The 25,452-nt window shown below is 41.4% G+C and overlaps 1 protein-coding gene across 2 annotated transcripts in view; it reads left to right on the forward strand.

The window, feature by feature from the left end:
- LRRC74B (leucine rich repeat containing 74B) overlaps positions 1-25,452 on the forward strand; it is a 432,482-nt gene that overhangs the window by 282,117 nt on the left and 124,913 nt on the right. The window contains exons 11-13 of one of the 2 annotated variants that reach the window (XM_078665885.1): positions 4,554-4,682; positions 10,123-10,208; positions 14,380-15,638. In XM_078665885.1, coding sequence (XP_078522011.1) covers positions 4,554-4,682; positions 10,123-10,208; positions 14,380-14,407 — 243 coding nt within the window. In that variant the 3' untranslated portion in view covers positions 14,408-15,638. Of the gene's footprint in view, positions 1-4,553; positions 4,683-10,122; positions 10,209-14,379; positions 15,639-25,452 lie in introns of those variants that run through there. The other variant, XM_078665884.1, reaches the window with a different exon arrangement.

Genomic DNA, 25,452 nt, shown 5'->3' on the forward strand with positions numbered 1-25,452 from the left:
TCTGGCCCGCTCCGCCAAAATGGCAGGGAATTGGCCGCTACTGCTATACTCAGGACTTCTTGAGGTCTGCCCTTGGGGAACAGCAACAAATGCCTCGATTATTCTACCGTGGGTGCTTGCTCACCTGCTCTGCGCATAGAGGAACCTTAGAGAATCCCTTAGGCATACTGCAAGTGTCGCCCATGACACCGGAGCCGGGGGAAGGTTTCCCAAGTAATGCTTAATTTGTAAAACGTTAAGTGCCAGGGCCATTCTCTGAAGGCCACTGCAGCCTGCACCATGCATTGCCTCTGCCAGAGCTGCCAATGACACTGCGAACACGACACCTAACCATCACACTCCTACAAGTGTTACAATTTCAGGTCACACAAAGCTATAATAATGGTGTTTGAGGCTGGTATTAGTCAGTTTCAATGCGATTTGACTTAATAAACAAGATTGTTGTGCTCATTTCAAAATTAAACCGGCAGCACCACCATGTGGTGGACTTTCACTGGAGCTGGTGCTGACAATTAACTGCTGGTGACAAGCACCAAAAACCACAGGCTCAAATTAAGCACTGCAAACAGCCCAAGGGAAAATCTCTTTATGGGCGCCCATTCCCCAAGGGTTTCGCACATCATGCTGGGGAGCGCATTCTGCCACGAGTTCCCTTGGTGACACAAGGCTATAAAATGTCAGTAGCTCTGCCTTCCCTGCTGCTCTTCCGTTGTGTACTGCCAGTGACTGTGGTATATCTGGCTGGGCTGATGCAGCAACTAACAGGACACACACACTCAGCTGTAAATTGCTCACTGTAATGTAGCACGAAATAAAGCTCCACCGGCTCAGCGCCTTTACATTCGCATGCATGTCACTCGGACCATACCAAGTAACTAACCTACAGGGGATAACCCCCACGGTTTGATTCCATCTCCACCCCCTTCCAGGTCCATGGTGCCCATGGGCACAACACCTTTCCACTATGCACCCACCCTCTTAGTCAAGAGAAAAAAACACTGTTCACTGTGGAGGGGTGAAGGTGAAACGGACACTGAAGCGGACTTGAAGCCCAAAGTCTAAACCGGAGACCTGTCGCCCACTAGAAGATTCAACAGACACAGCCTATTGACGCAACAAAACACTTTGGGGCTGATTTACAAGCCCCTTGAGCCACTTTTGCGTCATTTTTCCCATGTTAAAAAATGACGCAAAAGTGTTGCAATGGACTTTCAATTAAGAATGCCAATTAAAAATGGAATGAGAACACCTGTACTTTGCAACCATTTTTTTCGTTGAAATAATTTATTGACTCATTTATGGTGTGGTGTACCGTTGGCACTCAGCCTCGAAACGTGACTGAGTTTGAAGAGCACTCAGCTGAGCTCAGGCAGTATAGATTTTGTTTCCGAACTGATGCACTGCAATTAGAGTTTGGCACCACTGCTGGTGTTTTCAGCCCAGATTACCTTGGAATATGGATTTGAAAGCACTTTCTTATATCCGGTTACAGGTTTCAGATTTACATGCACGTTATGCATTCGGAACCTGCCCTGCAGCTCAGGATGCTTGAGAAAAACAAGACATCCAAAATCATGCTATGTTTTATATGAAGAAGAGAAAAATATTTCCCTCTGACACTGATATCTGATATCTGCAGTCAGGGGAGATGTGCAAAGATCCCGCTTACAGAGAGTTGACTTACTGAAGTGATACTCATGGCAATTTAAACCCTTTGAAATGAAGCGCATGTGACTGTGGTCTACATAGTAGGTCACTGCAGAGGTCAACATACTGGGTTCCTCAAAATATGTGCCACAGATTGAGGAGTGGTAATACAATGGAGGTGAGACCGAGTCTCCCATATCCCCGCACCTTAGTCCAGTGATGTTATTTCCTCTGGCTTGGAGAAAAAAATGGGCTTTGTGCTTTTCTCCCCTCTCTGAGAATAACACCTTGATTCAACACCTACCTGACATAGGTGGTAAATAGTTGTTGGGGCTTTTTCCTAGTCCCTGGACCGAGTGGCACGGGGAGGGGGTGGGGGCAGGGTGATCACAGAACAGGTGGGGGGAGAACTGGCTTGAGTATTTTAGCTTCCCCCATTGTGAAGGGACAGGGACAGTGGGGTCCTGGTGCAGCAGCTGACTGTAGGCCCTGTAGGATCACACACAGGTCGTGTGAAGTTCCCAGGCCAGGGATATCAGGCTCTTTATTTTTGGACCAATTAATCCCAGGACCGGAAATACCAGGTTGCTCTCAATGGCCTGGATTGATACTCCTATTGGGAATAATACTCTAGAGACCTCATATTGAGGACCAAGGTGTGCAGAGCAAAATATCAGGTAGAGCATGTCAAAAAGAATGAGCAAGTGAGATTAGGACTATTAAATCCCAGGTTGTAACGTGACATGAATTCCAAAGCAGCGCCTCGCTTGAAATTTATTTTCACCTTGCTACTTAGACAAAGAAGAAGTGGCCTGAAAGCTTAGACAACAATGGAAGGATTACTGCTTTAAAGCCAATCTTCTCCCTTCCTTATGTGGCACAACAGCTGCAACCTCCGTTCACATAATAATAATACAAAATCGTTGCCTTGTGTATTTACTTCTGGGCACATCACTGTTGAAAAATGGGGAGTGCTGGACCACTTACATATACTTGGCACAAATCTAACAGACTCCGAGGCATATTTACAAGGAGCTAGCCCTGCTGCAGCATAATTTTTTTGACGCAGAACAATCAGTGCTCCACACTGTTCTATATTTACAAACGGATGCATTGGGACCAATGCGTCAGTTTGTAGAGGCCTGCGTCACATTCAGCTGCGGTCTGTGCAGGTAACAGCGGTGGGGCGGTGGAGCCCGGTTAGGGGGGATTTAAAAGGACGATGCAGAGGGAAAATTAATCATTTATTTCATTTCCCTCAGCATCGTCCCTCAAAATCCCCCCTTACCTGGCCCCACCGCCCCACTGCTGTTACCTTCAGGGACCGCAGCTGGTCATATTATACCTGCACCAGGTATAATGTGTGCAAGGTAGGCGTTCCCACATTAAAAGCCACGTAGAACTGACGCAGTGACATTTCCAACTTTTCACTGCGCACTCTGCGATTTGACTGCATTAAAACCCTATACCTTCTCAAACCAGGAATAAGGATTGATACAGGGCTTTTAACATGGGACTCGCCTCTGTGTTCCGACACATTGCTGGAGTTGCGTCAGTCCTACGACCAACTCCAGCAATGCGTCACTTTAGCGCCAAAAGATGCATCACAATTTCTGACAGATCCGTGAATCCTTGCGCCACGGAGCACTTTATTGTAAATATGGTGCATCCATGGCGTTGTTAGTGCATTTGCGGTAGGCACAACAAATCTGATGCATCGATGCCGATACTTCCATTCTTGTAAATATGCCCTTTCTGTGCTATCTGGACTGATCTCACCAGGGTGGAACTCAAAAAGCCTACTGAAGCCTAGGGTCCCTGAAGCCTATATGCAAGTGCTCACCCAGACCCGAAGCAAACAGTCGCTGTCTCCTACTGACCAATAGCAAGACAGAGACATCCATCTTCATGCACACACAATGGGCATCCTCTGTACCCACTGAGCAAATAAAATTATGCATCAGAGAAGTGCATTTAAGTGTTCCCACACTGCTTTCTGTCTAAACCTGCACCAAAGAGGGGATGAAGATACCAACAATAATATAAACTGGAGCCTAAACGTTTTCTGCCATATCCAGCGAGCAAGCAATCAGTCCTCCGAATGGAGGCAAGAAAAGCGATGCACTTTATATCACATATAAAATATTTTATTGCACCCAGTTGTAAGGGGTTTGGTCTATCCCTGAAGAAATAGAAAGCACTGGTTCGTGATTGGGAGATAGGATCTACCACACTTTGTAAAGGCCGGTATGAGGGAGCATTGGATTCTGGGTTGATAAATAACAGCTGCTTAGTGGCCTCCTGGCGTCTCTTTTCTGCACTGTACAGAAAGGGAAGTTAAGGTTAAGAGTAGAGAATGTTGAACAGCAATTATCTGCCTTCTTCAATCAGGCGTTGCTCAGAAAAGACAGAGTACAGGTATTTGGGCCCACTAGAGGCCTGAGAACTACATCACTGGTAAAAAAAAAAAAAAATCAAGGTTTGATTAGCTAAGCGACTAACCCAGCAGGGAATCTGAGTTAGTTCTATTGGAGCACAAGACACTTTATGTGACCGTTTAGTGATCTAAGACACCAGGTTAATCAAAGCGTTTAATGAGGAATGCATTCTGTTTTAGTTAAAGGTTGTGTCAGATACATCAAGAAGTGGACAAGTAATGTGAGAAGTACATTATCAGCATGATTAATCTATTAATAGATGCTAGCTTGGCACAGGTATGCCATCTAAAGATATATAAACAGTTTAAATGTGCATTTTTAGTGGATGAAATCAAAGAGGCAGATGACATGAAAATCAATTGTGACTTAAAAATTATCTACCCTGTGACTTCAAAGCCCTTTGAGTACTTCAGTTGCAGTGAACAAGGCATGTTACATTTTAAGTGTATGTTTGTATTTTACCCACAGACAGATCCATTGACCAAGCTCAAAAATCACCTAATAGAGAAAAGTTTGCGGTTGGTGGATTTTTTTGAAAATGTGGATGAAGACAAGAGCACACTTATTAACCGCCTGGAGTTCCAGCAAGGTCTACTGGTGAGCTTTGGTGCAACAATCACAGTAATTCCGAGTATGATGCAGTGTTTCAGATAGAGTGATGAATGTTTGGACAATAAACTCATTTAATCACTGAAGAATGGAATGTGTATGGATGTTTGGGGTTTCAAAGTTAATTTTCTTGAATTCAGTGGCATTCACCTTAAATTACTTTCCCAATGCAGAGTGCTACTCCACAGTCACGAACATCACCAAGGTGGGGTGGTAGATCTCCATTGTTCTCAAATATTTTAATAATTCATCTTTGTAATATTTTATCAGGCAACAGTATGATTATTTCTGACAGATCTAATTTGACTTTGTCCCATTCCTGTGCATCTCTATTGTTACCCTACTGTCATCAATCACGATCTCCACTTTTCTTTATGTAATTATTCTCACTTTGGCAGCAAACGATCTTATGCACTGCTTCAAGTCACTGTAGAGAAAGGGAGATCATGTTATGCCCCAGTCTCGGTCTATTTATTCCCTGTCGTTCTTCAGCCCTTGCCAAACTAACATCTGACTACCAGAAATGATGGATGACACCTATGCTTGTATGGTGAATCAAGTTCAGCTGCATTTGAGGATGACATGACAACTCCATGTGTTGTGTGGAGCCAGCTTTTAGAAGTGCAAGTGTCTCTTTCAACTATTATCCTGTGTTTGCTTGTGCTTATCTTCAATGAAGACACAGTCGAAGTCAAGGACATGCTTTGATTTTTAGAACCAAGAGAGAAGCCCAGGCTTCTCTATTTTTTCTTTCGAAACTGCTGCAGGCAGTCACAAGTGTTTGCTGAGCAACATAAACTTCTTCTGATCCATTGATTGGTATAAGCTGACAAGAAGAGTGCCAATAATCAGTCTCAAACACGTTTAACCATCTCACAGTTCACGGATTTCTTCTTAGAATGGCAGGCTCCATTGGGAAGACGTATATCACAGAATGCCACGGTGACTGTGTGCAACATAAGGCCCCTTGCATTCCTTCTCGCTCGTTGTCTTTCAGACAAGCAACAATTCTCACTCAGCCCCTGGCACACATCATACTCTTGAGCATATATTATTTTAAGGGGTGTTGTTGCCCGTCACCGCCCACCTACTCTCACGAACACGCATTCATAGTTCATAGTTCAAAAGCTTTATTCGATTTGTAAAACAAACCATACAAGCAGAACACATACATATATAACATACATTGCTAAAAAGCCGTCAAGGGCACGGCAATAAGAAACAATTCACGGGGAACCATTATATACATAATAACATGCATGGATAAAAGGCATCAAGGACACAAGAGGGGGTTCTAAGAACATAATATAACCAGAGTTAAATTTCTACTATACAAGCTGTAAGCCAAAAGACTAAATTCATTTAAAGTGCATACAGTATACTATGTACATGATATATTGCACAGGAATAAATAAACAAATATACAGACAGGAATATCATAAAACTATGATTTTCCTGGCAGCTGTACATTAATAAAATATACAGACAGGAGGCCATTGTAAAAACAGAACACAGTCCGAAATATCATACAACTATGGCTTTCCTGGCAGCTGTACATTTTAAGATATATGTCGCTACAAAGAAGCAGATATCCATATCCTCTAAGGAACTAAGTAGCCGTAAAGCATTCCTCGTGGAACGAACATTGTGTTTTAAAAAGACGTTTTTTAAATATGTTACCCTAAAAAAATGATAAAATTTGCAAAACAGTAAAAAATGGCAGCAGCTCTGGCGGGAGACATAGTCACAAGGGCAAGCTATATCAGATCTAGAATTCATTGTAGGAAATGAAACAAGATGATGGACGATTCCCAATCGTAAGCGTGTTAAAACAAACCGGTGAGAGTTACGAGTGACACCAGAGAGGTAAGGTTGAAAACCAGTGGGTAGATTGTAGTCCCGGTAGGTCATCACGGTTTGCAGTTTTCCAGACACCTTTGCACGACCTTATTTCTTATGACTTAAAAACCTTAGTTTAATATCTTTTTTTGGGATTGAAGCCACAGATCCAGGGTCAAGAAAAATGTCAAACTGGAAAAGTAGATGAAACCAGTGGTATATGTACTTAAGCCAGGGAATGCGTGAGGAGTGATCCAACCTAAGGCAATCAAGAATTATCTCCTGGGAAAATTGGGTTTCAGGCTTGGTCCAGATTGAGCGCCAAAGCAGCAAGGGGCGCAGTGCTGCTAGATCCGAAATAAATTCAATTCCTACTTCTTCATGGATCAGTTCCACTGATGCTGAAGGTGGTACACATAACAGTTTTCTGAGAAACTTATTTTCATCTCTCTGCACATTTGGACCAACACAATGACCCCAGACCCCGGTACCATATAGTGCTGAGGACACACATTTTACATTATAAATATTCATCATATCTTTGATGCTCCTCACCCCAAGTTTAGATGAAAATCTAAAGATGCTATTGCTGGATCTCTTCGTTTTTAGGCTGATGTTTTCGAACTCCGATTGCCATGACCCACTATTAGCAAAAGTGATACCTAAGTAACAAAAGGTTTTTACTTGTACCATCTTGACCTTATCAATAAAAAAGCTGGAGTGGGTTTTCTTAGCTTTCATCCCACAGGACATTACAAAGGTTTTAGATTTATTTACTAGTAGCTTCCTACTTTCTATAAACATCATAAATCTATCAATAAGGCGCTGTAAACCAATCTGTGTGCGGGACAATAGCACAGCGTCATCCGCATACAATAAAATTGGCACCGGTTTACCTCCAATCAAAGGTGCATCAGCAGGGGTCTGGCACAATATAGAATCGATTTGGTTAATAAAAAGGGAAAATAAAAGGGGGGCCAAAACACAACCCTGGCGTATGCCTCTTGAAACTTTAAAAAAGGAGGTACATTCGCCTAGGGATCCGTAGCACACTTTGCATGACAGTCTCTCATATAGCCTGGCCAAGAAATGTACAATCTCCTTTGGTGCTCCTGCCTCTAACAGGACCTGCCTTAGTATAAGGTGGTCAACCAAATCAAACGCACTACTCAGGTCCGCAAAACATAAAAACAAATTCCCCTCTTTAACTTCCGTGTATTTGTTAATTAAAAGATCTACATTTACACACTGTTCTAATGTCCCCATACCTTTTCTAAAACCATATTGAACCTTGGTTAAAATAGCCTTTTCATTTGCCCAGGTTTCCAGCCTCTGCAACATAATTCGACTCATCACCTTTACTGAGGCATCCAATAAGGAGATGGGGCGATAATTACGCGCCTCCGATTTACTTCCTTTCTTGAATATGTGGATGATGACCGACTGGCCCCAGGATGGTGGTGTACATCCCTCGGCTGCAGCATTGAAAACCCTCACTAGGATGTGTGCCCACAAATTCATTTCGGCTTTAAGAAGGTCTATAGGTACCCCATTGGGGCCAGGAGCCTTACCACCTTTGCTATTAGACAGGCCTTCGTAAACCTCCTCCAAAGTAATTCCCAGTGATAAGGGCAACTAAGCTGAAGCCTCTTGGGCCGGAATTTCTAAGGGCTTCCCTTCCGGGTTAAAAATATTAGAAAAATGATCGATCCATGCGTTACATGCTACATAGGATGTTAATTCTGGAATTCCCTCAGTGTTTAAAAAGGGGCTATTTATGGTCTCCCAATAGAGTTTACTATTTTGGGTTTCCGCCGCTCGATTAAGATTATCCCAGGCTTCTTCTTGCAGGGCCGTTTTCCTATTGGAGAGGGCCTCCTTATATTTAACACGCAAAGTTTTGATATTATTATGATTGCGTGGTTTGAGACATAGTGCCATAGAGCTCGAGCAACCCTGGTGAGGAGCGACGAGCACACAGAGGTCCAACCCATCCCTGACAATCTATATGATTCTTAACATGTATCACATCTGGATGCAGCCATTCACTTAATCGGCCACATATTTTGGGGTTCATTGAGCTTTTCTTCATGATCAAAACTTGAACAATGCCTGTGGGGGATTCACACGCAAGGTCCAGACTCACGTTTGTCTTCCATTATAATCTTGGAGTTGAGATCTTTCTCAAACCCAGCTCACTCGCAGCTATTTGCCTTCCCTGAAGAGAGAAAATATTGTGGTTTTTTTAAAGAAAAGAAGAATAACTTGGGGAGAGTGGGATTTTTCCAACCCAAGAAACAAAAATATTGTGGCGTGTGTGAACTGTCATGCTGCGCCCAGATATCGGGTACACTGAGAAAGGGCGCTCAAAACCAGCCATGCCTCTGCTGAGAGGTCTCAGTTGTATCAAGGGGCATCAATTTGATTCTTCAGAACACCAACCTCTCTTAGAGGAAGTATTTCCTCGTGGAACATGAAATATCTTTTAAAGAATGTGCCGGGAGGTTGGATCAAAATAAGTACAATCAGACTCATACTATAATCACTAAAGGTTTTCTATTGAAACAGACCTCTATCATGCTAATAGAGACAGCAATCTGTGGGCCTCATCACTTTTGTCCTTTTTAAAATTATTGCTCTACAAAAGTAGAGCGCTAAAACATACCAGGACAAGTCTTTAAATCTTTGCTTAGCAGTCCTAAGGAAACTGGCAGCTTTTCTGACAGGAATACATGCCTTACTAAATATATCTTTCATTAACCAACAGTTTTTTTAATATATTTCATGGGAACCGAGCAGAGATTCTGGATATTACATGAATGTGTCAAAAGATATGTCTTGGGCTCATTTGCCAGTGGTACAACCTATACAAAAGGAGCGCGCCGTTCAATATTCCTTCAACACATGTGATCTTCGTGAATCTCGGAGCCCTGATGATGTCCACATAGGATGAAACGCATTGGCTTGATTGATGTTTTCTGGATAAAATAATGGATTGAAAAATGAACAAAGGATTGAAAATCCAATAAAAAAGTCTCCCTGTGGACTTACTTTACGTGGGAATTTCAATTAGACTATCAATAAGCGTCTTTTGTATAGGTTCTAGCTTTGTTGTAAGTGGCCCAGTGGCGGTGGGACCACAGAAAGTAGTGCGTGATTGGAGCTAAGTGATAAATTGCCCTAGCTACACACCAGTGCACATGTTGTTAGCTGCCCTCACCGCTAGTGAGTTGTATAATCATTTGCCAGTGGTATGCATTGGGAGGTGCTGTACCCACGTGTTGAAAACAAAGATACAGCATGCCAAGAGCCTGGAATTTACTACTAAAGTTGAGTAACTTGTTCTCTTTGCCATTCTGTGGATCACCAGTAGAAAACAGATTAAAAAACGGAAATAGACGAAGAGAGGTCTATATATCTAGTGAATTATTTACCACACATAGACTGTGCAGCGATTGTATATATCATTCAAACTTGTAAACTCTGCACATGTACATGTGATCCCTGATATCACTGGTCATGTTGGCGTGTGGATTAGAGCTATTATTATCCTCACACATGGTTAAGCCTCCGTTTCTGTGTTTTTTAGAAAGCGGGCATTCCGCTGTCCCAAGATGAACTTCAGCAGCTGATGGACTCTCTGGACAAGGATAAGAATGGGGAAATTGATTTTAGGTAAAGTATGACATCTTTTGATAAACATTTGTAGTATTTGGTCGAAATCTATTGCTAGACATATTTTGGTGAACTCATGAGATCCTTTGATTAACATCAGATATCTTGTGATGAAATATATGAGATCTTTTGGTGATATTTTTAAAACCTTTAGGTGAACTTGTGAATTTCTAACATGTATATTTCGATAAATGTGTTACTTGAAATGTTGTCTCATAGTATTTAGAGTCCTGATTTCTGGTAATGTTAACTTTTTAGTTTAGAAGAGGTGTAATATAATTAGGTGTTTGGTGTATATTCCACTCTGTTTTCAGTACAAGCTGTTGATAGTGCCTCATTTGTATATGTTTATAGAAGTGAGTGTGATGGATGCCACACTTCTTGTTAAAGCCACTGTAGGGGCATTTTATGATTTCACCAGCATATGTTCAGGTCCAGGCAGCATTCCATCATGTGCTCAATTACAGATTTAAATGCCTCATTAACCCCCATATTATACCTATACCCACTGATACAAGTCTGGAGCACAAAATCCTTAAAGTACAAAATCGGAAGTTTGCTGTAGTCAAAATTCCTATTGAAAACACTATTTTATTAGACATAAAAGGTTATAAAATGTGTGGTACAAATACAATCTTAACAACATTCAATGCGTTTTACATGAAGGAAATAGAGATATTACCAGTATGTTGTTCAGTCCAAGCACAGCCTTAACAATATGTAGTTAAATCCATGCACAGCCAACACGTGATTCGTCTTTATCCAAGACTTCCTCAGGGCTACTGACGTGTATTTATAAATCTATATCCATATAGTCGTGGTACTGGTCAGATAACGATTTGTACATCTATAATGCATGAAAAAGGCTTTTTGGTACTCAAGAATAACTGAATCAATGCGATGCCAGGTAACAACCTTCCACTGAATGCAGAACAAGTTATGTCAATGTGCATATAATGTATACAAGGCCTCCTTGATAAGGGATAATCCCCAGTGCCAGAGTCAGCATCCAGGCTTTCAATAGAAATAGAAATTGCGACTACAGAAAGTTATGATTTTGTAATTTAATGATTTTGTGCTCCAGGCTTGTATCAGACGTTATATATGGCATTGTCCTTGGGCAATGTCCGTGATTGCAGATCTTTGCAGCAGGAGTACTGTCTGTTGTACCACATGAAAAGTACATTTAGTGACCACAACTTGTGGGGGGTGGGGGGTTCAATGCTGGTTATATTGCCCTACTGCTGCTATCTGTAATATGTAATATACCTATACCCAACCTGCAATATCCAGACACAACCACAAATGACCCGACGCAGTAGAAAATGGACAGACACAATCCTGGACAGCCAGGCACAGTCTCAAATGCCCAAGTGCAACCATTGTATACCCATCCAAGGTTTTAAGAACTAAAAATGAACATGAAAATGCCTACTCCTAGTTACCATATGGGTATGCCCAAAGATGATCTTTGTGAGTTAAGCACAAACGTCATGTGCACATGTACAATCTCACAACCACAGGATCAACCACCTTATGCCTAGGCACAGGCTCTAGTGCTTTTACAATGAACTCACATTGCTATGCTCCATTTGTGCCCATCTACGAATTATTACCCCTTGGTGCTACTTCATATTAATTATTATCCCACCTTATGGCTCTAATGCATGAGAATCCCAGAGATCTGCTCTCTGTAAATTAATACTGTGTAGTGTTGTTTTCTGTAAATCACTAAATACACTGAGCAACCCCCCCATTGTCTCCAAAGCTGAACTCTTTAAATGACCGGAAATAGATGTTCTCTCTCAATTATCTCTATGAAGTATTGCCAGTTTCATGTTATTACCCTCCAAACCACCAGCCAGTGCAGTGAGCACTTAAAGATGAGCCATCATGGCAGGTTCCTGTGACAGTTTCGTTCGGAGCTATAGTAATTGAAAGAGACCATAGTCCTGCACCCCTGTTCATTTATTACTTCTCCCTTTTCTTGGGAGTTGCCGAGCTACAGTTACCCCACTGCAGACAGTGCTGCGCCTTCAGCCTGATCTTTCTTTATAAGCTTTGTAAGATGCCCATCAAGGATGGCAGTGCATTGTCTTGCGAGCTCTGTCTAGTATGAATGATGATTTAGGGGCATATTGTCAGTAGTGCACCTATGCGTGTTATAGGTGTATTAGGGTGCACTGAAGCAGCAGTGAGACAAGAGGCAGGAGACTACTTTTACTCAATCCACTCCATTTACCCCACCCTTCATCAGGAGTGGGGAATAGGACGGTGGAGCCAAACATTGTTATTGGATGGCGTAAGTGGTGCCACAGCATCACCCTCTCTCCTGTTCGAAGGCCCATCCTGAAAGATCGCTTGATCATGCCACTTAGTCCGCCTCCTCACAGCCGAAAATCCAGTCCTTTTGTATGCATTGCCTTGACTTGTTCGAAGCTTGTATCACACATATCAGAATTATGAGTTTTGCCATTGTATTGTACCCAGCACCTATAGGGCGTGATGAAATCTCACACCCTTTATTACATTTCAGCAGATGAAACCTGCCAAAATGTAAAGAGAGAAAAAGACCTAGACAATACCAGGACATTCAGATTTTTCAGCAGTATGTATAATAATCCACACGGTGTCCCTCATCGTAGTGTCAACATTTGTAAGAGCTACAAATCATCACACTCCATAAATAAACCCCATGGTTTTGTTATATATTTGTTGTTATAAATAATCCAGCTGACACTGGGCTAGTCTTGACGAGGGCCCAATTGTCTGATCCTGGCACTGGCTTTGAAATACCTGAAGAAGGGATTGCAAGGTAAGCCCCATGAGTACTGTACTGAGTTAGAAGTTGATTATCTCTAACTGCCCGTAATTGACTATCGTGAGACTCAGAATCACATTTTCTGAATATGCAGCTCTCTTTTGGTAATTTTATGAACGCATGGAAGTCTGCTCTAGAATCTCAACATACTGGCAAAGTGCAAATTTCTCATGTTTCCTCGCTGTGTTTCTGGAAGTTGAAAGCTCTCCGGAGATTGCTCCACTTCCTGCCTATGGATTGTAGGAAGACCGTGGTTCATGCATTAGTCACCTCTCAGCTTGACTACTCTAATAGTCTCTACCTTGGTTTCCCTGAGTATTTGCTCAGGAGGCTACAGATTATTCAAAATGCGGCAGCCAGTCTCAATAGTAACGTGCCATTGCGACATCACATTACCCCCATTTGTGTAGTCACACTGGTTGTCTGTGAAAAGAAGGATAAGGCACTGACTCTGGCGCATAGACCAATTAGAGACACTGGTTCTCAATATTTAAAGCAGAGACTTCAGAAATACAGCCAGAACAGAGTAATTAGATTGAATAACCAGAAGCTACTGGTGATCCCTCGCTTTGCTAAGGCCAGGATTGGTGGCAGGGCCTTCTTAGTGAAAACTGCTACATTATGGAACTCTATGCCTGAGCATCTGAGGAAGACCAATTCGGAATCTATGTTTAAGAAAGCTTTAAAAACTTAGCTCTTCGGCCTCCCTTAGAGCCCATGGCCTAGTCTTGTTCACTCCCTATAGGTTGAATGCACTGCTAGCGCCGGGACACTTCCGTTGGAGGTAGCCGTGCGCTCTACAAGCTTCAATAATAATAATAATTTTTATTTAGTGACTGAAAAAATGACTTATTTGTTCAATAATCTTCAGCATAACATGGATACGGCATGTAAATGGCCCTGTGGACCATTGTCTAACATCATCTCCTATGGAACAGGGAACCCTCTCCATAAGAAATTCCAATCATTCAGTCTCCCTCTTCTAAGGGCACTGTGTCCAGTCCAGAAGAGTAGTACAGGACATATTTTTATACTAATGCAACTCATATACCTACGTACAAGCACACTATGGATCCTCACTTCAAACCCTCTTCCCAAGTCCAGGAACATTGCTGTTTTAGTGTACTAAGAGTACATAGATCATGTGGTACAGGGTCCATCATCCACTTTATTTATTCCAGCATTCCAGCCCTCTCGGATCACATTGTCTGATCGCTGTTGTGGTGCACGTAACATAGCTATTTTTACTGAATTTGTTTACATATGTAACTGGTAACTATACTGCTGGCATGTATGCGTAAGCAGCTAGTTGAACCGTATAATAAGCTATCTTGTCTTTGTTTCTTGCAGTGAGTGTAAGAGGTTACTGTTCTCATGATGCTGTCAGACATTGAACCACACCTTGATTAAAATCCATTAAGATCATCCCCATTCTTGGACTAACTCCATCGTACATCCTCTCATGATGCCATCAACTATTGGAAATCATTGCATGCAGCCATCGTCACACAACCAAAGTCATCTCATGAATATATCTATCATAAAAATCATTGGACTGCTTGATATTAATTCCATTGGACAAAACCACCAGAATAATGTAATGAGATCATACTGATGCTATTAGTTGATCATACACAGAATCCTCTGTTTAACACATATCAAGTTTATCCTACTAACATATAAGAGTCATCTAACTATATCGTGTTTATGCTATTGCACAATAACCCTTAGAATTGTATAATTACCTCATAGCTATGCTGTCATGAAAATACCTGAAGGATCAGATAATGATATCTCAAGTATGCTGTTGTACAATTAACCAAAGAATCGTCTAATTAACAGAGTTGTGATTGTTGTATGGCCAGTGCATGACACAAGTTCCTATGAATATTATGATTGCCACAATATTGCAAACTATGGTTTGTTTCATGGTGGGTGTTTTGGGATAGGTAATGGAACTCTGTTCTAAGATACAGATAAGTGCTATAAGGGAATGTGGTGGGTGGCTGTAGAAAGTTACTGTCAAAGCGGAGGAGAAGAGAGAAACCTGGATCATTAAGTGGGCTGTGAATTGAAGAGACACGCAAGCTGATTGCAACCATGGGGTTAGGGTAGAAAAGAAGAGGCTGCTAGTGGACAGTGCAGATACTGTGATGCACTCACGAAAAAGGTAGCGAGAAAAAATGGCTATGCATAGAAAAAGGTAGACATGCTAGAAAAGGAGACAAACAACAAAAGAAAAGGGACCCTGAATGGATGGAAGGTGAAGAAGGCTGAACAGTAAAGCAGAGGGGTGGAGATAGAGTAAAGGAGGGCTTGTGCTATTAGTTAAAAAACATACGTTAAAAGGGTAGATCAAGCTGTGTGACACTGGAGCATGCAACATGTTGGGTTCAATCATGAAGTCCTTCAATATTTTATAAACACGGGCAGAGCCACACGTGTTCCAACTTGCCTTAACCACGCATATGCCTTAACCACGCATATGTGTGGTTAAGGCAGTGCGTGGTCCAGCTGCTGGCTGGCGGATGCAGGAAGGATCGTCCGAGGATGCGACTCAGTGAGGTAAGTGTGGCTGGGTTTTGGGCGGAGTTAGTTTGTATGGTTTTGGGGGCAGGGTAGTTTTCAGGGCTGGGAGGTTGGGGTAGTTTTCAAGATTGGGTGGGGTTCGGAGTACTTTTCAAGGCTGGGGGTTCGGGGTAGTTTTTAGGGTGAAGAAATATGTAATCTTCATTCTCAGGGAATACTTACTAATAAAAAAGAACTTGGCACAGAAGCTGAAAATATGAAAAGACATCTTTATTAAATTTAATAAGTGAGGCCACGTCACAGAGAAGCCGTAGCAACTGACTGAGGTAGTCTGAAGAATACAGAAAACAGAGGCCTTTTATATGCTTAGGGTTACAAACTTCAGCATACAAGTAAGGGGCAGTCCTAGCTTTTCAAAGCATGCAAAAAATGCCTAACATGGACATGCAAGGTCTGCCAAACGACAAACCCATTTTATAGTTGTCCGGCCCATAATCAATCATTGAACAAACCCAACATTCTTCTTTAGACAAGCCGGACAAAAAGGACCACAACCCATATCATAAACAGACCATAAAAGAAGGAACAGAAAACAGATAAGGGGTGTGTGTGTACATACCAAACTCTACAATGTCCTATGCTTTGATCCTCAATCTTGATCAGCTAAAGGGAAGGAACTGGTTTAACAAGGTCAGCTTCAGGCAACAGGGTCAGTTCACTCAGGTCAAACAGGAGTCAGCATGAACTTGAGCTAAGGTGTACATGTCCTCAAAAGACTAGTTTCAGCCACAATCATGGCCTATGTGAGGACAACCACAAAATGGCTGCCATACACAAAACGGAACCCACGGGTTCAGAATTCACAGAACCTCAGACCCTCCTTTTGCCCTTGCATAGGCAATCACTCAGTCTGTGACAGAACAGACAGAACAGAACAGACAGAACCAAATAGGGAATACCTCTATCTGTAGTATGTGGCATAAGACCACACACCTAACAATTAGTGGTGTTCACTACCAACTGGTGTTGATGCAGAAGCTGTACAAAAGAATTATTCACAAATTCTGACCTTCTAATCTGCTCGTGTTCAGGTAAGATATGAAAAGAATGCAAAGAAGTAGTAGTAGGAAAAGACATGGGTTGGGAGGTGGGTGGAGAAGTCAATTGGGTAGTGAAAACAATCCAATCCATAAAAGACAACGTCATGCTTAAAAATACTAGAAAACATGTTAATAAGAACATATGGACAACAGGAGAAAGCAATGACCACTATTACAAACAAAATTATCATTTTCACAACACTAAGCAAAAGCAAATCCTAAAATTATCTAATAACATTTTAGGGCTCCTATGCATTTCAGAAACTTATTATATATTCAGGTGAAACAGTGGCGATCCTTATTAATGCTCTCAGATGAAAAGGGATACTCTTCCACAGAGAATGGACTTTATTCTGATTTTACTAAACAGAATACTACTTTAAAACAATGCCAGCAAAACAGCAAAATTGAGTCTCCTAACACCCATTTTATGCAATCGCACAGGAAATACCCAGAGTCCATCCAAGCCTCTCCGGCAGGCTTCTATTGTTCATCAAGTCCTCTTGTGTTGTTTTCTTCCGCATGGGCCTCTTTGTTCAGGCCTTTCATGAAAATGGTCCTTCTCAGTATCCGTTGGAGTGCCCTCCTGGCAAACACTCGCAGCTTATTTGAAAGTCTCAATGTCTCAAGGCAGTGCACCAATATCTCTCCTCTGTGGCAGGCACTACAGATAGTGTGCTCTCCATTGATCATGGGCACAGATCATCTCATGCAGACCCAAGTACTATTAATCAGGAAAGAGCAACAGGCTTTCATACTCAGCAACACTTTCAGACTCCAACACTCGCTTTTCAGTGTCAGAGGATGCTCGGGCTGCTCTTCCATGTAATCATAACTACCACAATGTAGTGCCTTTTTCCAATCCTGGATCCTCTGGTGCACTGCCTTTCCGTTGGAGCAAAGAAAAGGGGGTGTGTGTGGCCAAAACTCAGGCCAAGGGGCTCAATGGACTGCCTACTGTCAGAGGTTATGAGCACATGACAGATGAAACACTATAAACTTAAAATAACTGGAATCCTTCTCTTTCGCTCTTTTGCACTGAAACTCTGGTTCTGTGGCAAAACCAGCTCCTCCCTTCTTTTCTGATGTTCAACGCCTTCTGATGAAGCAAGCACAATACTTTGGCGATATTATTGATGGCACGCTGGCGATCGCTGTCTGGGTGCTGGGACTTTTCATCTGTTAGCTGTCGCTAATGGGATTGTGGGTGAGTTCTGCAGGTTATTATGACTTAATCCTGCAGAACCTAGTGACGTAGGAAATGGGACACATTTGTTATTTTCTTTCAATTTAGTACAAAAACAGTTTGTTTTTAACAAGACGATTGCCAGCAGGTGGCCTGCAATCTGCGAGGGAGTGGCCATACGCCATGAGACAATTCTGGTCTAGAACACACTGTCATTCTCATAGAGTACAAATACAAAGGCAATAAGCAAAACAGTGCCTCTAATTTCTTCAATTGGGTTTCCATGTGAGAGCATATCCTCTACCATCTAAGGGTAGATAACTATATGAGAATTTTATCTAAATGGATGTCCTCACACATAGTGACATCGTCTAATGGGGTAAACACATTTTTTTTCTCTCAATGATTAAGTCTAGATGTTCCTAAATTCCTTATCTAGAACATCTCAAAAGAGAAATCACATGATACAGATTATCAGGGACATGTAGATACCTCCCTTTTAATAACTGTGCATCAAGTGCACTATGCAATACACAAGCTAATAATCAAAATGTGGAAACTTGTCTTATAATAGCATTGAGTCAGTTAACCAGTCCATCACTACCATGACGGTTAGACTGGAAAACATCGAGTTAGGCCTAAAGAAAATTCTTAAAAAACCAGTCTAGTTATACAAAAGGGATTTATACATAATATAGGGGTTCCTAGTACATTACTGCAATCTGGAAGTGTGAACCTAATACAATAATAATAATAAAAGAAGGCTAACTGGTGAAAGGAATATGGAAAAGGGAAAATGGGACTAGGACACAGCTGACATCCCCAATTACTAGGGAAGATGCAACATCAATCAGGGGAGAAGTGATGAAAGAAAAATCTATAGGAAGAACAAGAAATTACTTGAGTGAATGTTAGCTCTACCGCTGGCCGCTAAAACATATACGGTAATCTCAGCTAATGTTCCAGTTCCTTTCTTCAGGGAAAAATGAAAACCTTGTTTCCTTTATGGTACAAGGCCATACACTATTCAGGAAGCAGAACCAAACCAACTAATTTAATATAGAAATTAGGTCACCATGTACAAGAGTCACAGATCGATAATTTATCCTTACGTCCAATTCAGGATACATAATTTTAGGGCTGCCTGTTCCTTAGGGGGAGGGGCAGTACGTGACTAACAGCATGTGACACACTTTGATTCTGTATATCTCTTTTTTAATTTCCTTCAAATACCATTAAAGCCAAATTTGACATACACTGATGAAGTGTTGTCTGTTTTTCTGTGAAATTTAGTGTCAAAGCAAATCTACCCAACTGTTTGCAGGATACACATCGTCATGTATATCCCTTCACAACACAGGTAAACTTGTAATAGTATCAAAAGCAACAACATAAACGCAAAACGCACATGTCAAGCCATCAGATATACTTGCTGTATATCAAGCACAAAAAAACATAGACAAGACAATAGCATATGTAAATGAGCGGCGACGCACACACTTCAAGTCCTTTACTTTATGCACTGTGAACCTGCAGCCCAAAACTCAATATTTGGGCTTGCTTAATTTGTCAGGTTTAAAATCCTCACTCTCCTTTTGATAGCAAATCACCATTTAGTGGACATTTGGCTGTCAAATACAACCCACTATGTCTCTTCTGACACACAGGACCCGCAGGAACAATTCATGATAGGACCAAATACACAAACATTAAAGAAAAAAAACCCACGTGAACATTTCTTCCCAAAGGCTACGCAAAAACACATCCCTTTTTAACCAACCAAACTCACTTGTCTTGTCAGCCTTAAAATCACCCAGAACAATCCATGAATGATCTATGGGCAGAAGCAAAAAGAAAAAATACACAACACACAAAAGAGAGACATTTCTCATAACAAACAAACATCAATTATAACTTTTAATCAGAAGACAAAACATAATACACATGAACAGACACAAACATATTTTTCCATTACTTAACTGTTACCATCTTGTCAGTCACCTTGCAACATGAAGCCCTTTTTATCTTTCCAAAAGTAAAATTCTTTCACTGACACTCCATGTTAGCCTTGCGCCACAATTCGTTCTCACTTAGGCATGTAGCCTTCAAAATTTCAATAAAAAGCTTTGTCTTATTTTCTGTCTAAAACTTAATGCGATGCTCCATTTTCGGTCAAATGAAAGCAACTAGCAGACATTATTTTTTAGAGGCAGAGATACAAATATATCATTTCTGCACAGCATTTAGCATGTGTTGGGACTTTCAAAGAAACCTTTTTCATATTTTCCCTTTGGAATTAAGTTCTTTAATTTTGTGGGGAAACCAGAAACCCTTCCTTTTAGAGGTCTGTTTAGCAAGGTCATTCTGCATTTCACAGAGACAAGTCCCTAATTTAAAAGGTTACAAATGTCAACATGACAGCCTCCTTCCATTATTTACAGGGAAACCAAAGATAGCATCTCAACGCGACTTGAGCCAGCTGCAGCTTCTTCCAGCCCCCACCCTCTGCTCATTCTGAGGCTGACAAAGGCAAAAAGCATTCTTAATTCCTCCTAACCTGCAATAATTCACTCTATTTTGAAAAATATTGTCTCCTTTTTATGCGCTAAAAAAATTATCTCTGTTTCCAGATTATTAAACAACATTTACTGTGAATAATTCACAGAACCTAATAACACACATACCAGTTTTAGAACAAGTGCTTGTTGCAATGGTACTTATTTCATCAACCTTAAATAGATGAAGGTCTCAGTTAGGTCCAGCCAAAGTTGAAAACCTTCAACCCTGAGATTAAACTCAAACCTCTGCACCAGGCACATTGGCTGACTGAGCCATTAAAAGCATCCCCAAATGGGAACAAGCTGCAAAGTTGTATTATACCTAAATGTATGCATTCACTGAAGCCTAAAAGCACTTTAAAGCTATTATAAATGGCAAAAATACCCAAAATCGACTTTGATATTTGGGGCACTAAATATCCTATAAGTATGTTACATATTAATCATCCTCAGAATGTTCTTTACATATTACAGATATTAGACATTAGACATATCTCACGTAAATCCGTAGAAAAATGAGTTTTTTACGCCTGCGCTAAGTGAGATGTCATATGCTAATGTCATCATTATGCAGTGCAACACAACTCAAATTAAATTATAATGCTAGGAGGTCACAGTATTGTGATGTATTCCTATAGGTTCTGAATCGATCCCCCTATTCCTGACCCTATTCTGGTTAACAAACCAACAAGTTAACTAGCAGTCGGCCCATGAGGCAGCAAACCCCCATGATGCAGATACCGTTATCTGACGAAGCCACACTACGGCACAGGAACGTGTTATCTGATTAGGTCATAACGCTTGCGATCTAATTAGACAAGCGATATTCCTCCAGCCCCTGATAAGGCATACGGTGTTCTCATAACAAATCAAACCTATGACAACCTGGGAAAAACCCTGCGGCCATTGTTTTGATTTCACCGAGAACTTCAGCAAAAGAATGTGCTAACGACCTGGTCGTATGACATCCTTATTGACGTATCTATGTCCATCCTTACGTCAATCTCGGCACCTTAAAGGTATAAATATTACCGATATTGCCCTATGCAAAAACACACGCGGTGGTGACGAGACGGAGCAGCCATACTTGCCGAAGCCCAGAGCAGAGCAGACCCCGCTGGCGCAGCCCCGCCTTCCTGACGCGCTGAGAACGAGACGCGCTGCTTTCTCCTGCCGAGAAATCCAGCACCGGCGTTTCCGGGTAGCCCTCGCAGGCAGCCTGGAATATCGAGAGCAGAGAAGAGAGATACCATCCCTCATTCATCCTAACTTCCAGGTACAGAACTGAATAACCCCTCACAGAGAATTCTTTAGTCGGTCACTTGGCAAAAACAAACTTAACTTAAACTGTAACTTTCTATTCCCGCCCACGTATTAGACTTAGGTCAGGTACACGGGGTAGGCTTATTTAGAAACACCAGTTGAGTACGTTTAGTCAAATGTATATGTGTATGTAATATATTTTATTCATTTTAAACCTTCATATGGCTTAGAAACCATATCAATGTTTTTACAGTATTATTTTATACTTCTGCTTCTAATGTATGCACTTTACTTAACCATAAGTATTGCAATAATATCGATCCATTTCTCTTGTACGAGAAAAGAGACTGATCAATAAATAACACCTTTTTATTGAACACGCCCGTCTCTTCCTTTTCTCTACATTCTAATGAGACTAAGAATGCACGTACTGACTGAGTAAAATAAATTGCCTTTTGTTCACACGACTCTCGAGATACACTCTTGATTAGGGGAGAGCAAAGTTGTCATGTTCTATGGTTGTCAGAAACTAAATCCCTTCTTGTCTAATCAGGGAAGTTAATTCCTTCCTGAACATTCGAGAAAGTTTCTAGTGAACTCTGGGCTAGCTGGCAAACCCAAAACTTTAAGTCTAATATCGACAGTAGTAGACCTAGTTAACGTCTGTCTAGGCCTATACTATTGAAGGTATTATTCCAATGCGCAGAGCCTATTGGGATAATAGGAACTACACTACATGGCGCCCAACGCGTTTGGAAAGGGCGATAAAACTAACGTAAGACATTTAGAGTAACTCAGTCGTGCTTTCTCACTCAGACCCCTTTTTCCCATTATACTCCAAAGACGTCTGGAGTGGGTGAAAGGTCATATCCGCCAGACCTCGCAGGAGGGAACTCCTATGTATGGTTCTTGGTATAGTCAACGTTGAAGGATACACTGTTCCAAAATATTGTGCATCTAATCTTTGTTTCCATAAGAAACCTGATCTGCAAACAAAAGAAATAACCATCCTGTCGGTAAAATGGTAGACAGTGATGAGGAAAGAGAGGCAGTTAGATTAGCAACTGAACTCGCAGAAGCTGATACTGCACTACAAAATGCAGACCCGGAGATAATACTCATCCCGGTCATCAAAAGGAAATCTATAACCTTAAAACTTATAGAAAACGGACTGACACCTAGAGGTGGCACAGTCATATTCGTAATTGAGGCACACGAATATCGGCAGACAGAGGTATACTATTCATGGATAAATTTTCCAGCAGCAAATGCTGTAACAAAGTACTTCCACTATTACAAAATAGAGGAACCTCCTGAAACGTACACTCCTTTCGAGGAGGTGGAAGTACCACTCAAATTTCAAGAGCACCTGCTCTTATTTGATGGCGCCCTAAAACATAATAATCACATCACCAGGCTCGGTCCTTTAGGTAGACCAGGAGCAACGTGGCCGGTCCTAGCCGGATACACACCACATCCAGACATCGATGGGATGTCTGCAGCAAACCTTTTAACACAGCTAAAACAACTAATAAAAATACACAGACAATTAGTCCAGTATGTGATGCGGACTTCAACAATTCAGCCAGCGATTAAAATTCCACAGCTGACCCCTCACCAGGGGAACACAAATAAAATTACACCACAGAACATACAATCCTGCCTAGGTAAAGTACCGGCTAAACGGGAACAAATACCATTCTGGTTGGCACAGGAAATCACCCAAATAGAGGCGGTGTTTCCTGACACCACCCCATTAGAAAAACACAGGATTCTGACTATCTGTCTTCCAATGGGAATCGCACCACACATTGAGGACTGTGACACTTGGGGTACAGTCTTCGCTTCCATCTACACAAAAACGCACGGTGTTCCATCCATTTCGGTAATACCAGATGTGCTAAAACAAATTCAAGACGAATACGGTCCAGAACCCGCTTTAACTCTTGGTATGAAATTACTAAAAGACTTCAAGCAGGTCTCGGCTATATTATTAGCCAACATAAAAGGTGAAGCAGCAAACGTGGCGATCCGCCAGAGGTTAAAGGAGACAGATATAGCAGACCAACCAGCTGAAATTGCCAGAATCATAGAAAAATCCTATGAGGAACTAGGTAGAGATAGTTTAGGTGGAATACCAGTAAAACCACAACTGATTGAAAGTCCTGAAAAAATATTTTTTAATAATAACTCAACATCACAGAAAAAGAGCTGGGATGGAAACAAACAATCCAATTCTAAAGAAAAGAAATTCCAGTCCAGAGGAAGGTCTCCTAGGCGAAGAGAAAGATCTCCGAACCAAAGACACAGGTCACCGCAGAGTGACCCCTCTGGGAAAAGATTTAACCTTAGAAATAGGGATAATATAAAAAAGCCTGATAGATATCAAGACATTGATACACGTCCCTCTCAATCTTTTCAGACTTCCTCGCAGAAATCGGAAAGAAGAGGACGATCAGAACAAAGAGAAGAGCACGCCAAGTCCAAAGACAAGGAACCTGCTCAGCTAAAAAAGAAATTACAATTTCCAAAAAAGAAGGTAGCCAGTATCAAGGTAGTTAACAATGCCGACAATACTGAGGACACAACTGAAAAACGGAGAATGGGCTCAGACAATGCTAGACAGCGCAGCAGAAGTGAGCATACCTCGCAAAGTCCTTATGAATCATCTGGAGACAGTGGACACGAATGAATATCTTCAAGTGGAAACTGCAGACACCAGAGTTAGCAGACCTCACAAAATATACGAAATAACATTACGTATAGAGGGAGATAAGACTAGAAAAATAAGGGGACTATTTTGGGATAATCTCTCCAAGGGCTATGACATCCTTCTAGCTGAAAAAGACTGGCCACCAGAGTTTGTCAGGGAGTGCCCTCATGGCGAAGAAATAATTATGCCTGCCTTCTCAAATCACATCCCAATTCATAAAAAATACACACTTGCCAGAAAGTGGGCAGTAGCTCAAGCTCCTGCTTTATATAAAAATCACGTAGGATGGGATGAGGACTCTCCTCCTCACAAAATCCAGTTAAAATCACAACCTACTGCACAAAGGCAGTACCCAATTAAGCAAGAAGCTAAAAAACAGGTAAAAGAAATCCTAGATCAGCTAGAATACCAGGGGGTGATTGAAACTTGCACCTCACAAATGAACAACCCTTTGTTTCCGGTCTCCAAACCAGACAATTCATATCGTCTAGTTTTGGATTACCGACACCTTAACTCATGTTGCAAAACTTTTGCAGTGCAAAATTCGCATAGTGCTGCACTAATGAATAACATAGTGCGCAAAAAATACAAAACAACATTAGACATTTCTAATGGATTCTTTTGTCAAAACATAGCACCAGAGAGCAGATATTTGTCTGCGTTCTCAATAAATGGCACTCAAAGACAATTCTGTTGTTTAGCCCAGGCGTACAAAAACAGCCCGGGGGTATTCTCAGCGAGAGTAACAGAATTACTACAAATATATGGCGACGAATCATTATCGTATGTCGACGACATATACTTAACAGATGATGACTTGGAGACTCACTTGAAGAGAGTGAACACCATAATACTTGGGTTCGCAGCAGAGGGTTACAAATACAACTTTAAAAAATCCAGAATTGCCCATCTGACAGTCCTGTTCTTAGGATATGAATTATCAAGTGAAGGTAAAAGCCTGGCTGACAATTTTCTAGAAAAATGTGCCGTCCTCCAAGCACCTAGAACACTAAAAAACCTACAGTCAATTCTAGGCTTCCTAAATTTCGGAAGAACATATATTGCAAATTACGC

Source organism: Lissotriton helveticus, chromosome 11, assembly GCF_964261635.1.
Source record: "Lissotriton helveticus chromosome 11, aLisHel1.1, whole genome shotgun sequence".
Taxonomy (NCBI): domain Eukaryota; kingdom Metazoa; phylum Chordata; class Amphibia; order Caudata; family Salamandridae; genus Lissotriton; species Lissotriton helveticus.